Here is a 16,241-nt window from a genome sequence, read left to right as displayed (position 1 = left end):
CCATGCAACGGGTAGATTTTTAATTTGATTGACAATTTTCAGTTTACCATTAATCGACAAAAGCCTTTGCTTTACGATTGCATTGACATTGACAGTTATTTGTTGATATTTTAAGGTTTGCCAATAATTAATACATATCTGTTTACTGGAGCTTAAGAATATTAATTAAAGTTAAAATTAGTCACATTGTATTAATTTTAATTCGTATTTATTAGTGCATTCCTAGGACCTCGTTAAAAATATATTTTGTGAACATAAAATTAATAAATAATCTTAACCAAATTAATAAGGTTGTGTACCCAGAGCTATTTTAACCGTCAAGGTTCAGTGAATTGAGGTACGGGCAATAATTTAAACAACGTGAAAGCGGTATGAGAGGATCCGATACATTGATTCCAGCACGGTTTCTCACTCTCCTGGGACACTTATGCGTGCTGGTGACTCTATTATGGGAGAGCAAACAGAGCGTTCGTCACTGTTTGCCGAGCCAATATCACGAGACATTCTTGCCGATATATCACAGCCGGTAAGCTAAAATACCTAATGTACCAATTAACGTACGCGACGCGAGAGCTTTATATTAATCAATATAACAAAAATGATTGTATTTTAAAAAATAAGACCTGTTTGCTTTAATAAATTAATCTGTTTGGTCTAGTTAATCTAGTTTAGTGACACCAACTTTAAATATTGGTCAATATTATTAGTAATGTATTTAAAAATATATTCCTCTGGTATAAGTACAAGTGGAAATTTAAGTATGTGTGTACTATAAATGTCAGATTTATTATAGTGTACAACTGTACAATTAATTTTTTATTTGTATAAAAATAATGCTTATGTTTAACTTTAGTTTGATTCCAATTAAACTGGTTAAAAATGTATTTTTTTTTGTTTGATATTGTGTGATGTATTTAGCAAAACTATACTACACAGGGATGCTTCCCTGGGTATTACAACAATACTTTAAATTATAACATAAAATTAATTATTACACTTTTTTACCCACAATTCCTAACAACTGCATCCATCCATCCATCCATCCATCATCAATAAATTAAGCCATGATAAAAGATTGTGAGACAATTATTCTCATTTAATTAGTATAGCAAAGTATGTTTAATGTATTTAACATGCTATTAAGATAATTATTGTTTATAGTATCATATAATTACAGCCACATTAAAAGATTAATTTTCTCATTCAATAATTGTAACACTGTTAGATTTAGGTATTTAAAAATAGTCAACTTAGCCGAAAGCACATTATAGACAAGACAGAATATTAATGTGTTTGTAAGATAAATACTTTAGATTCACTTTTCAAGAGTGCTTCTTTTTAGTAGTACTCTTAATGTAGAATAGCATTTATCATAGATATAGATATTTGTAAAAGATAAAACACTACCACCTTATAGTCACCGCTATGACCAGTTAATTGCAGTAATATTGACATTCAGGTGTTTACAAAACATATTATGTGAATGGATCAGTAGATACAATAGTAGTGTGGTTTCGGATTCGCATTCGTTTGCCGATGTCCAACACGTGAGCGCCTCACGTGTTTAATTTATTTTAAAGCATTTGTGTACATAAATTTGAATGATTTCAATTGGTCTTGTTTGGGGTCATCGGCCTCCAGACAAGTATTTTTTTTAAAGCAATGACTCAAAATCTGTGTATTTATGTAATACTTACGTGATGCCTATATATATATATGCATTGAAGAATGTTTACTGAATATTCAGTTTGTTCTGTCAATAAAATTAAAATTTTAAAAAAATATCTAGAAGATGAATGTACTTTGTGCAACAAGCAGGACTGGTACCAATGAATATCTGTATTACATATGAAAATTTATATAAGGAACAAATCAAAACAAACATTTCTAATTTAATCCGGGATCGGAACATTGATTTACTAACACAGTTTAGTTAAAAGAAAATAATTCAAAAAACATGAAGCACCTTTATAAATAATACCATTTCGATTATGGTATTGTGTCCTTTAAATTTTTTAATAATAGGTAATTTTGTATTTCATTATTATTATGTACGCTTTAAAATAAGTTCGTAAGTGTCATTTTTAAAGTTATATTGCCATAGTAGTATTGAGGTGTGAATAAACAGTAAAGTCTCTTATATACTGACTGGATAATCAAGACGCGGCAAACGTTGCATTAACATAATTTACCTATATGTACCGTAGTAAAGCGAATGACTCGTCATTTACAATCGAAGTTTGAGTGACTGTGCGAGTGCGTCGTTATTATGGTTGTTGAGAAAAGCAAGGTCTGTTTTTATAATTATGCATGAACAAAGGTTGGATTATAGCAAAATTATATTCGAATACGAAAATATTTATTTAATATTAATATATGTAATGTAACTTTTTAAGATGTAGTGTGTCGAATTGGAGGTTATGCGATTTTGTTATTATCAATGAACGTGTTTACTAAATTTTTTAAGGCACGTTATTTTTCAATAAAAGATAATTATATCGGAAAATATTGCTTGACATGTTAAATTATAAATTATATGATAGAATATAATTCAATAATTTTTATATGCTACATTTCCATTTATAGAAATATCTTATTAGCAGTTAAATATATATAATAAAAATGGTGTTTTTCTAATTTAGTTAAAAACTAGTTGACCTCCGAGCACAGATAAGGTATCATTTTTTTTAAATAGCTGGTCTCTTGGTAGTGTCATATTATAAAAATTATACAAACATGTTTGCGCTCGGAACTAATTCCAATTTCCCAATATTCGTAACAATTAAATCAGTTTAATTCCTCTTAATTAAGGCACTCTTTCTTACCGTAGACGTTATAGGATACAATCTTTATATAAACAATATCACTTTACTTACATAAATAACTTGAAGAACTAAAGAGTTAAAAAAGCAAAAATAAATAATTTATAATGGTTTTAACCGAAACCTTCATTTGTCTTTGTTATCAACAAAGATCTATGCTATTATGAATTATATTAATTGAACTCATGTACGGATTACATAAGCTTTGTTTCAGTTGTTACTCAAAGTTCCCTTAAGATTACTAGAAAATTAAGAATAGAACACGTATTCATGATGTACCAAAAAATTGTGTGTAAAATTACATAAGTGTAAAATGTTCTATTGAAGCATTGATAACTACTATAAAACTTTTTATATAATAAATCTGCGGTTTGTGTGTTTGCAATTAACTCTTAAACGGCTGGAGATTTGTGTGTTTAATGGAGAATGATTTATTTTGTATTTAAGACAACGTCCTTCCGCTAGTATTCTTATATAACTCTAGCTAATAACTCTTGCTTGTTTCTAAACGACCGTAGAGTCAAAGATGAAAAAAATATCAGCGATAGTTAATCAAAACATAAATACGAGTTATACATGAAAATTATTCAGCTATTAAAACAATATTTCATTATACTAATAATTTAGTCCGATAAACTATATTTGTATATAAAAAGGTAAGCTAATAGCGAGTAAATAATATTTTATATTCGCTAAATATGTATAAACTAAACGCATTATTAGTTCTATTAAAGTTTTCCTCCTTCGTAATATCACAAAACAATTAATAACGTAAATTATTCACGACGGCACGACTCTACAAAAAAAGTGTTGTTCTATGTCCTGAAGTTTATTTTATGATTTTTCTATAAATTACGCACTAAAACTAAAAGAAAATACAACTTTCGGTATAAAGTTTGCTTTTGGGATAGTATAATACACATTTTTGATTATATTTTAAATAATAATTAATTTTATAACATTCAAAAATACCGCGCATACAAAAATACATTAGTTACGTTTTCGAATCGTTTTTACGTTCACTTTAATTTGAATGGTTTCATCTTAAAAATTAAAAGCACTTTGAAAGCAAACATTTTATGTAATATATTTTTTCGTCTAATTACGACTTAAATTATTAAATTTTGTGTTGACCCTTGTTATCTGTTATCAGTGTCAGTTTCTCCCGCATTCATGTTTTATGTATAACCATAGGCAATTGACCATAGCCGTTTATGGAAAACTATTTTTTTAAATTTTGGCAGAACGAACTCGACGCGGACAACGCCTTACCTTTATTCCAAGATATGTAGTTTATTTATGACGACAGTTTAAAATAACATTTTATTTATTCATATGTTTTCTTTAAACTATAAAAATTAATTTGATTGATCAAATAATACACAGATTTTATGTATTAACTGTATGCGTTAATAAATATAAAAAGGATAACATTAAATATGATAATATAACCTTTTACGTCTGGGCCTCAGATTTCTGTATCTGTTCCGTGATCATTTATAATAGGCAAGTAGGTTTTCAACCTTCTGTGCCTAACACGCCGAATTCTTTGGTCTAAGGCATGTCAAAACACACGCTCGTACTATGAAGTAAGTGCGGGCATAAACAGAATGTCCACTAGTGCCCGGGAATCAAAAATAACAACCCCAATGTCGCACGGTTAAACCACTAGGCCAACACTGCTCATTTATGCTTTGTATAATATTTTGTAGACTAAGGCTTTTACTACATCAATGGTTTCAGGTTGGTTGCGGGTCTCGCCGCGTCACTTGTCCTAATTGTGATTGAGTTTCTGACATTTCTCTTTGGATTAACAATGTTCTCTCCGTCCGTATCATTGACATGTATCCTTTTAAACAGATAACTATGAGGTTGTTTGCACTTAAATTATAGTCATATATTAGGTTTTCAACTACCTAAAAGGTATTGTCAGTTTGATATGCATATGCACGTTATATTGAAATTGGATAATTCAGTATGATGAGCTGTTTAGGTTTAAAGCGTCTTCACACGGCTCTAAAATCCGTGGCGATATCGGGACAACGGTGGTGGGGATGATATTGGCTGACAGTTACTTTACAGGCGTCAATTAGGGTACGATTTGCCTACACATGATGCGATCTAGGGGTAATCCCACCACCTCTGATACTGCCTCTGATTTTAGGGCTGTGTTTAGACGCTTTTATTAGGATATATTTCGTGTGTGGTTAGTACACTAAATGTTCGGTGTGTTGACATGTACCATTCAGTACCTGAGCTTTATTATATATTGCCACACACACACACATATATATATATATATATATGTGTGTGTGTGTATATATATCCTGCCGGAAGTGAGATGAGTTTTGTAAAAATATGTGTTTTTGTAATAATCGTTATTCTATTTGGGCAACAGTTTTACTTACAAAATCGATTCAGTAACATACCTTTATTATATATGGCAGGAAGTGAGATGAAGTCATTACTATACATATATTTTAATTACTTTTATACGCCTTTATAACTTCTTCAGTGAGATTAAGAAATGACAGTGCGAACTACGACTCCCGTATATTAAATTGCAATACATTTTTGACGTACAATAGACGGAGTTGACTCTAAGTCTCATTGCTGGATAACACTATTAACAGCCAGAGGTAACTTTGAATAGTAATTAAAGTGACAAAATATGTTGTGATTATTGGAGGCCGGAAGGAGGAGATATATATATGTTATAAGACGTTAAATGATGTTTCGGAATTAGACACAATACGAAATTCCACTTTCGACGTCCGTCGTTTCACAGCTGAGTGTTTTTAAAGTCAGTTCTCGCAGCTCACCACCACTATGTGGAACCAGCTATCCACTTATGTATTTCCGAATCAATTCGTCTTAGGGTCCATGAGTGTCCATGAGCGGCGCTATCACTTAACATTAAGTGAGCCTGTGAGTGAGTGTGTGAGAATTGCAATATAGTTAGAAAAGCTACGTTACTATTACTTCATGATCAAAATTTCGCAGCTTAATTACTTTCACGACTGTATCAATAGATAAAATTCAGGATAAGATATACTTTATAATTCCACTCCATTCTTTCCGCAAGTCTAATCTTATAACAGATTCTTACATTAACATGTTTATTCTTAATGTATTTTCTGTTTAACAATGCCTAATAAAATGGTATACCGTACACAACCAGCTAATTCTTTGTCATTAATCTGTTCAAAGTGTAATGAAATAAACTAGAGAATAATGCCTCATTATTATGTGTCCTACTAATAAATGTGTAACTAATAATAACTAATAGACTTAACAGTCATCTTCGGTCAAGTCAATTCAGTGGCTATCGCGCCAGTTCAGTCTTATTTAGGTCAAACACGAGAATGAATGCATTGAATTGAAAACGTCTAAATATAACCATATATTTGTTCCTAATTTAATCGATGCTTTAACAAATATTAGTAGGAAGTGGTAATATTCTCTAAACATACACAATTATATAGAACAAATATAGTTAAATCTAAACAAAGAAAGCTTTTCATATCAGTGGATCTCGGTGTGCCTAAAGATTATGGTTTAATACCAATATTAAATTGTTTGCTGTGTGAATTGTTTTAAACACGTGCTTAGTATTAGCAAACACAATTAATTTAAATAGACAAATCATTGCTAAAGAACTAACTCGTGGTAATTATAAATTTGGACAACGGATGTCGCGAGCTGTATCAAAATAGGAACTATTTACCGAATTATTCGAAATGTTTAGAAAACCGCCGCGACTTTGTAGCTGTAAAATTATTTGTGAAAAACGAGTTTTTAAGTTTGAAAAAGTATAGATACGAAAAGTAAAAAAAGATTAATTTATCAAAAAAGGCAATGTTTGTTTTTACTTTAAAGTGAAAATTACGCAAAATATATAATGCCCGCATTGTTAAATATGCAAAGGATTTTACGAGTTATTTGGAAAGGGATAAACATAAATATCGATCAAAAATATATTGATCATGATTGATGACATTTTACACATTTAACGCGCATTAAACAATGATATATATCTATATGTAATTGGTTCTGCTACATCATATGTTGAATTAACAACATATACTATAGTAGAATAGATAAAAGCTTTACTGCTATTCATTTATTATTATTATTATTATCAATGGCGCTAAAACCTTTTTAGGCCTGGGCCTCAGATTTCTGTGTCTGTTTCATGATATTTTGTTAATCTAATAGGCAAGTAGGTGATCAGCGTTCTGTGCCTGACGCATGGCGTTGACTGATTGGATCTAAGGCAAGCCGGTTTCCTCACGATGTTTTCCTTCACCGTTCAAGCAAATGTTAAATACGTACATAGAAAGACAGTCCATTGGTGCACAGCCGGGGATCGAACCTACGACTTCAGGGAGTCGCACGCTGAAACCACTAGGCCAACACTGCTCTAACTACTATTCATTTACTAAAGATAAATATATAATGTCAGGACAAAATAATATTTTTACACAAATTAGTTAACTTCTCGACTATGGTTACGACCCCCTGTTCCCTTTCCCCCTAATTACAGAACTTGTTGCTATTAATTTCTATATTTATTTATGTAGCAAGTAACACAATATTGATTATGGCTAAACTCTACAAACGCTGATTTGTTTTATTTTACCGATATACCGATTAAATGGTTTGCATCCGAAATACGTTATTTATACTAGATAATTTATTTTGTATTGGTCTGAAATAAGCTTTAGCACAACTTTGCAAATATTGAATCGTCAAATTTTGTCTTAGTATCATTGGAATTATGGATTTGTGGTTATCGATCGCCATGTCACTGTAGCCAGAATTTTCCGGATATTTTTTTCGGTGTGCCACCAATGTGTATATATTACTTTAATTGTCTTTGATATTCGCTGAAATGAATTGCAAAATATATTGCTAAGCTCAATACTCGAAGACGGCTAAATGGAGAGAAATATATAGGGCACGGAAAACCTCAAAACGAAAAAGCAAACAGCCTCTAAGCTAAAGCTAAGTAAAAATTCATATTATGGCGAACCGAAGTTCGAGCAGCCTATATTTTAATATTATTGTAAATTTTGAAAATTACAAGAAGGGAGACGCTTTTACTTAACAGTTATTCAAGGAGGTTATATTAGTTTACTTTTAGGCACTTTATGCTAGCTTAAATCTTCCCAGACGACAATATATATACAAGACAATATTATATAAATTATGTATATGTTTTTCAATAAACTATGATCGCCGCCCATGGTGACCCATACTGCCAGAGTGTCCAAGTGCTCTGCCACTCTTATAAAACTTCATTCTATATTACTTTACCTTACATCACAATTATCAGCTATCGCTGGACATGGGTTCGCTTCAATCACCCTAACCTACTTTGTGCTAGATGGTTGGCTCTGCGACTGGTTCTGGCCAATTTTCTTTTTCTGTTCTGTTATTCCCTCTTGTATTGATCTCGGAACTGCGGTGGTAGTCTTATGCTCGTCCAAGTGGTGATCCACAATTCTTACTAGTATTTCTTAGGTTAAGTCACTCTGTGTTTTTTCGCACATCTGAATTTCGTTAAGGTTTAGACTTAAAGAAGATTTTTACTGTCACGTAAGTTATGTTAAAATATTTTGAATAGTAAATATAGTGTAACACAGATCACTAGTTTCAATATACGCTTTACACTTATTATCCATCGTTTTCTTCGCCCGAAAATTGCAAGGGTATGTGGAACCACACCGGAATCTCTGCAGTTCAAAGATTGGGTGAAAAGGCTCCGGGGTCACTCTCGGGGCCGGGGCTTCAACGGCATACTTGTTACATTCAAAACCTCAGCTGCAATACGCAATACATACGAGAAGGGTATATCCTCTTCTATTAACTCCGTGTCTTCTTATACTAAGATTCATTCACCGTTTCACCCAGCCGAACTATACAAACAACACAACACAACGCAGTCAACATAAGAAGTCTTTCACGAATAATAATGTCTTTAAAAATATCATAGTTTAAGCGTTTTGACCCAATATGCACGTTAGCACGCACTTGATTTTCAACACCTGTGTGTCTCACCAGCATCTACATGTTTTAGTGATATCTTTGACGTAATTAAAAAAAAATGTGATATTGTTACAGGTAACCAATGAGCACCAGCACTTGACACAAACGCACGATTATAAAGCAGGATGGTCGTTCTACTTGGTGTTAGCTGGAGTGGTCACAACCCTTGGTTCTTCGCTGCCGGTTGGGTTCAATATCGGTGTAGTTAATACGCCGGCTGAGGTACGAGTATATTTAATTCTCAACATGTAAGTTCTTAGATGGAGAATTGACACATGCGAATTTTCTCCCAGCTCGACATATTCTTACCAAGTTAATACTAATGGAACTTAAACGTAATTCAATTGAATAAAGATATTATATATAGAAAGTAATGGGTTTTTAAGATTCACCGGATATCGAGTCCAGGACTTCCGACGGTTACGTACAGATACCGGCAAACTTCCTGAGTATTAAACAAGGGAGTGGGGGAAAGTTTGCGCATCGTACACAACGTGGGACACAAAAGTCAACTGATTTACCAATCACGCGATCGACGCGTCACTCTCCCACCGCCGCGAACCACCTCCCGCAAACTCCGAGTGAAACCTAAACATCGCTTCTGCACTTGCAAGGACATTTGTTCAAGATGTTTGCCGGTATCTATGCTGTGTTTTACCAATTGAGGAGTAATTTCAGAATTTAGACTAAATGTGAAATCGTGACATTATTTAGAATCGCGAAGTTATGGCCAAATTTAAAATCATGTATAATAAAACGATTTTTTTGAACGCACTTATCTACTTGTTAATTGATTGACGTAGAAATTATTCTAACTTTATAGAAGCAATTAATCAGGGTATTGAAGTAACTATACTAAATTTTATCATTACAGTTAATACAACAGTTTTGTTATGAAAGTCTACGTGAGAGGTTTAACATCGATTTAGATGAGACATGGATGAACATAGTCTGGTCTGCTATTGTCTCCATCTTTATAGTAGGAGGATGTACGGGATCTATTCTGGGTTCAGTGCTGGCTGATAAACTTGGAAGGTAATGGTTTTTGTATGTCTTTATTCAAAGTTCAAGTTAAAGATTATGCTCTATACAGATAATATATTGATTCAATTGCTAAAAAAGCGATGAAATTTTGTTATATTTGTGGAAGCCATTAAAGTCAATTTTTACTGTGTTACACAATATAAGCACTACAACAATTTGTCTTAAGTTTTGTGTTTTAATATGACAAAATACAGTTTAGAACAGATTAAAAGTTGAGATATATTAAAACCGATTAGAATATTAATATTATCATAATAATGCGATAATACAAAAGAAACTCTTGATGTAAACTTACGAAGAAAATGCATGTACATGTGACAGTCTACAACTTGTTATGATACATATCACACATCATCTTCTTACACCGCGATACTACGCATACGTACTTGTTATATTTATTAAAAAAATATATATTTAATGAAATAATTATATTGTTTATCAATATTATTTTTATATATGGAATTTTGCATTAATTGTGATCAATTCGTTTCAATATAAAACCTTACTTTATTGATGAATTACTGAAGTTAGTTTTACGGTTAATTGAGAAACATTTCTCTCAATGATTACTGTATTTTATTGGAAGTACGATATGGAAAATATCGTATTGTTTTAAGCTCCAAAACTGTCGACGTTTGGCCGCTGATGTAAAGTGTTATACTTCCTAGGGTAGATTGAAGGAGGCGAAGAGGTTCTAGCTCTTTAGCAGTTTTAACAAGATTATTCAAATTGTTCAGTGGATGTCAATAACGAAGTGTGTGAAACTCCTATCACATCGTATTTGTTGTTTATTTTTAGGAAGAATGCAACAATCGTGACCAGTATACTGTCATTGGCAGGTGCTATAATGTTTGTGTTATGTCGGACTGCGAATTCCGTCGAAATGCTTATATTAGGTAGACTGCTCGTCGGTTTAGCTGGTGGTAAGTTACATATAAAATTTTGGCATCCAAAATTTATATAATGATATTAATCTTGAAGGCAATGTAAGAAACATAAATGTAAGAAACTTGTCGCAAAGCTGGCAAACAAATGCCAAATTTAAGGCAAAAGATGGCGTTAATACGGCATAATCAGTCAACTTGATGACATCCGTCATCGTAATTCATTAAAGATGCTTTATTTATACCTGTACCACGTAAAGTTAAGATATATATATATATATATATATTGAATTTCACAAACAGCGGAATTATGCGGTGTTTTTCATTATTTTGTAAGAATTAAGAATATTTAAATTACAGCTGTGTCCTTTACGTTTGTGTAAAGTACAGTAAATTATAAATATGTATTTATATTTATTAAATCTTTTATTTTACTATCATTTATTTGCACAATTAATTTACGTTAGCGCTTATTGGTATGTCATTAATTTGACAGCCGGCACTGGAGAGGTCATATAAGTAAAGATAAACTTTTTATAGTATAGAAATGTTGCAATGTATATCGGTTTGTTTCAGGCCTTACAACTAGTATAGTACCAATGTACCTCACAGAGTTAGCCCCGCCCAGTCTTACAGGGGCCATGGGTGTTGCCTGTCCTATGGGGGTCAATGTTGGCGTTTTAGTGGGACAGGTTATGGGACTACAAGATTTATTAGGTATTTTTGCTTTTAAATTTCGTATGTGAATAGATCATTTATATAGAGTGAAATTATATATACATTTTGTATGGATACCTTTAACGAGACAGGTCTCATTTTCAAGGAAGAAGACAAGTAAAAATTCTTCTAAATTTATGTTAAAGTAAATAAATGTTGCTAAATGGCGCCAATGAAAATTGAGACTTGTGTTATTACCATAAAGTTCATATTCGCCTAGGCATATTTGAGACTTAAGATTCGAGAAATTGATGTAATCTATATAAATCTGTAAATGTATTTTCATACATTTATTATTTCAGGCAAACCCAACGACTGGCCCTACCTCTTGTCTGTGTACGCTTTACTAGTCATTATATGTTTACCAGTGTTATTTATATTACCAGAGAGTCCAAAATACCTCTATGTAGTTAAGAAAAATGAGGCGGAGTCTTTAAGAGGTGAGTACTAATAACTTTTGTTTTTTTCTACGGCTATTTGCAATCATAGCGAAGAGCGAATATGTTCTGTGGTGCTATGAGTACGAATAACTAATATATAAACCACGGTTTGGTTTGCCGGTAAAAAACGGCAATTCGAAACTTTTTTAGGGCAGCTGGTTCCACAAAATTCACGGCAAAAACTGCTTAAAGAAACGCGCTGTGCAATGACCGACGTTGAGGTGATGATGTGACGGATAATTTCATATTCTGCCTCGGCGTCCGATGATAAAACTCAACTGCTATTAATCAGCTCCTCTGAACATTCTCCATGGTAAATGCGGTAGAAGATGTAGAGATCCCTCATTTACACGCAATGTTAAGAGATCAAGCCGCTCAGAAAGTGACTGGTCGTTGACGATTCAAATAACTCAATACGTTTATCTTTGAAATTTGAATGAAATCATCATCAAATTTACAAAAATACTATCAAATATTTCATTTCCATATACATAACTGCTTTTGAATTTTTTAGAACTAAGCCGTGTCCGTGGCGTATCACCGAGTGTATTGACAGAGGAGTTAGATGAATTACGAGAAGAAGTACGTAGCAACAATGATACCGATCGGTACTCAATGTGGGCGGCGCTTAAGGATCGCAGATTGTTACTGCCGTTGTTGTTAGTGTGTACTTCACAGGCTGGACAACAGACTAGCGGGATTAATGCGGTAAGATGTTAGAAATGTGAACATATGTCACAAAAAAATTAAGGTGGTTTGGCCATGTAGGATATACAAGGCATTGTGGATGGTGAAATCGGCTTGGGTAGTCCTTGTACATATCAGGACCAAATCCAGAAGAGACAAGTTCCCATACCCGATATCATGAAAGTATTACAGGACCATCTCATACACGACAATTACCGTCCGATGTGTTTTTTTTTATTAGCTATCATCTGAATCACAAGACTACAGAAAAAAATACGTCTTATATATAATATTCTCGTGTCACGGTTTTTGTAATTAAACTCCTTCGAAATAGCTTGTCCGATTTTCGTGAAATTTTGTGTGCTGTTAGGTAGGGGAATCGGACATATATTATTCATACATTTAAATGTTGAGGTTGGTCCATCGCTAAATTTTTATTTTTTAGACCATTTTTTTGTTTTTATGATACAGTGTATAGCAATACATACAACTTTTAATTTTACCCCTCTACAATCAACCCTTATTTTTATTTATTAATTTAAACTTGACTTGACTTGACTTGAACTTGAGGTTTATATGGAAAAAATCACAGAAAAACTTCAAAGTTTTCATTATGGAAAACCGAGCAATGTCTGGGGTAGCATAGCAAAATGTTCCATGTTGGTATGTACCAAAAAGGTAGGCGTAGGAAAATCAGAGTAAGGAAAAACGAAGTTGGCAGCTAGTTATAAATACGGTTCTTCGGATAATACAACTTAATAAATGGTTAATACTATATGGTTTTATCTGAGAAAAGATAAAAAATAATGTATACGACGTACATAATATTACTAATAAAAAAATTGTGTGTTCCGTTCCAACAAATATTCTTATCTGTTTTTTTTTCTCGACAACAAACAGGTTCACAAGAAGAGACAATACTTTAGTCTAAACACTAGTTATTATGACCAATGGTTTTTAGGTGTTCTACTACTCACAAACGATATTCAGGCAAGCGGGTCTATCACGGGAGAACGCGCAATTCGCGACAATTGGTTGCGGGGCTATCAATGTATGCACGGCTGTGATAATGGTCTACCTACTACCGCGGACGGGCAGGCGGCCTTTGTTACTTGGATCTATGTTTGGAGCGACCATTATTTTGGCATTGTTAGCCGCTGCAATGAGGTTTATTGTAAGTTGACTTTTGTTTTAATTACATTATTAGGCTGTACTTATTTTGATATTTTTTTTAATAAGTACTAGGGCATTGCGTCGCCTACAGGGAACAAAAATTACAACAATACGTTTAATACATAAATCTACGACTTGTAGCACTTACGATGCGTATTTTAAATTTATACATAACCCGGGCAGAGCAGTGTTAGCCTAGTGGGCTAGTGACTCGCATCCCTAAGGTCGATCCCGGTACACCAATAGATTTTGAGGAAGGAAGGAAGGAAACTTCGTCACCGGCTTGCCTGAGACCCAAAAAGTCGGTATGTGTCAGTCACAGGAGGCTGAATCCCTACGTGCCTATCAGGTTGGCAAATGATCATGAAACAGATACAGAAATCTGAGGCCCAGAACTGAAAAGATGTATCGCCAATAATTTTCTTATCGACATCACCCGGGCGTAAGTTAATTTTCTATGATCTGGGTAAAATTTGATTTCAGGACGCAGTGTCATGGATGCCGTACGCTGCGATGATAGCTGTACTTTCGTACGTGCTCGTGTACGGATTCGGTCTTGGGCCCATCCCCTATTTTATTGCTTCAGGTCAGTAGCTAATTTTATATACTTATTTGTAATATCGACCAGTATTCCAACTCCATACATACATCCTCAACTCCAGACTCAACTAATTCCTTATATACAGAGAAATAAGTTATCTAATATTTTCTGGCTTAAGTTTCACTTTATAATATATTTTAGTTTCATCTCATCTTTAAGGTAAATCCGAATTAAATGTTTTAACAGCTTTGACATCTTTACATTTTTAATGACATAAAAAAATGTATATAGGAGATTGTACCTTTGTGTAGTATGAGTAGGTTTGAGTGAGGCTAATATGGTTAAAAGTATTTTGTAAGAAGATGAATCGCAGAGAGATTGTAGACTCAAAAACTGCTCCCAACAGCATACGCTTATTTCTATTAAGAATAAATGTTTATTTATTGTTCTACATAGGCCAAATTATACAATAAAAAGTGATTTTTAGACCAGACCAGAAACCATTTTCTATTCATAATTGTTTCTTAAGTACATTTTTAAATAGCAATATATTGTATACGCTTCACATATAGGTCGCTCTCCGTAACTTGTTATATCAATGATATAGTCCCAAAGAAGTCTCTGCCTTTTCCCATTGACATATTTGCTTTTAAATATTTAAGAATTTTTGAAATATTTTTTCAGAGATATTCGAAGTAGCCCCCCGCGGTGCTGGTATGGCATGGGGGTCGTTGGCCAATTGGGGGGGTAATTTCCTGGTGGGGATGTGTTTCCCAAGCATGCGTGATTATATCGGTGCCTATTCGTTCCTGGTGTTCTCAGCGGTGACGGGTGCATTGACTGTCTTCCATAAGTAAGTTTTGAACATTTGGATTACTATTTATTTGTGTGGAAAACCTAAACGGCTGGACCGATTTTGTTGAAATGTTTTGTCCCTTTTCAAGTGGAATTGAAGGTTTAATTTTATGTTTTTGTATTTAAAGCGTTTGTCGGGTCCGCTAGTTATATTTATCTAGTGCCTTGGTTGTAACACAGTTATATTTATTGTTATGTCTGTTTTGTCTTGTCAAAGACTTAGAATAATTACGGCCATAGTTAAATTGTTTATTATTGCATTGTCATGTCTGTTTCAATTGGTATTTGTTGAAATGACAATGTTTTGCTCAAATTTATTGTATTTTTCAAGAGTAGTATGAATGGTCTATCAAACAAAAGTTTTGCAGTTAGATTAAAGGTTTATCGGTTTCTAGAATACCTAAGTATAAAGTACACAAATTGTTGAATTTTTTTTTAAATCTGTTTCGCTTGTCTTTATTAGCATCTTTATTTGGTCCATTTCTGGACGTAGGCCTTATCCATTTTCCTGCAGTAGCCTCTGTATCCACTGGGAGCCAATATCCTTGACGGTGTCGTCCAGCTAGTTGGTGGGTGGCCGAGCAGAATTTGTTGAGGTCTTTATTCTAGGAGCCTGCGCTAATTTTACTTAATGAATGTTTTCCAGATTGTACTTCCCAGAAACCCGAGGGAAAACTCCTACGCAAGTGACTGAACTCTGCAATAACGGTCTCCGCTCGCGACCTCTAGCGGTAACCAATCGTAACGTCTGACGTCAGGAATACGAATGACGTCATCTATTATAATGAATATTGCTTTTAGTGTTATACGATAAGAACATTTGTATATAGTTACGATGTAACTGCAAAGATTAAAATGTTTATATTAAACATTGGAGGCAAAGATATGGAAGTAGATCATTAAGAAAATCTTCACTGACTTATAATCTCGACTATTTTATTTTAATCTTAATTAAGTTTACTGGAAAACGCTGCTTAATAAATTTAACTTAATCCTTAATTGTTATTTGATTTGAAATGTCCTTAAA

The 16,241-nt window shown here is 33.2% G+C and overlaps 1 protein-coding gene across 5 annotated transcripts; it reads left to right on the top strand.

Annotated features, from left to right (window-relative positions):
- The first annotated feature begins 116 nt into the window (after positions 1 to 116).
- On the top strand, positions 117 to 16,213 carry LOC123719966 (solute carrier family 2, facilitated glucose transporter member 5-like). 5 transcript variants are annotated; one of them, XM_045676329.1, is made up of 13 exons: positions 118 to 526; positions 4,566 to 4,666; positions 8,161 to 8,423; positions 8,949 to 9,095; positions 9,748 to 9,908; positions 10,716 to 10,840; positions 11,378 to 11,518; positions 11,821 to 11,958; positions 12,473 to 12,666; positions 13,607 to 13,819; positions 14,302 to 14,404; positions 15,044 to 15,212; positions 15,861 to 16,213. In XM_045676329.1, the coding sequence occupies exons 5-13, from the start codon at positions 9,814 to 9,816 to the stop codon at positions 15,964 to 15,966; spliced, it is 1,284 nt and encodes a 427-aa protein (XP_045532285.1). In that variant the 5' UTR covers positions 118 to 526; positions 4,566 to 4,666; positions 8,161 to 8,423; positions 8,949 to 9,095; positions 9,748 to 9,813; the 3' UTR covers positions 15,967 to 16,213. The 5 variants fall into 5 exon arrangements, with proteins under 5 accessions (XP_045532283.1, XP_045532285.1, XP_045532284.1 ...); XM_045676330.1 differs by lacking the exon at positions 118 to 526 and adding an exon at positions 2,046 to 2,290; XM_045676327.1 differs by lacking the exons at positions 4,566 to 4,666; positions 8,161 to 8,423 and having other exon boundaries at positions 117 to 526.
- The last annotated feature ends 28 nt before the right edge of the window (positions 16,214 to 16,241 follow it).

This window comes from Pieris brassicae, chromosome 2 (assembly GCF_905147105.1).
Source record: "Pieris brassicae chromosome 2, ilPieBrab1.1, whole genome shotgun sequence".
Lineage (NCBI taxonomy): Eukaryota > Metazoa > Arthropoda > Insecta > Lepidoptera > Pieridae > Pieris > Pieris brassicae.
Note: the sequence above shows the minus strand (reverse complement) of the source record. Positions and strands in the feature narration are given on the sequence as shown.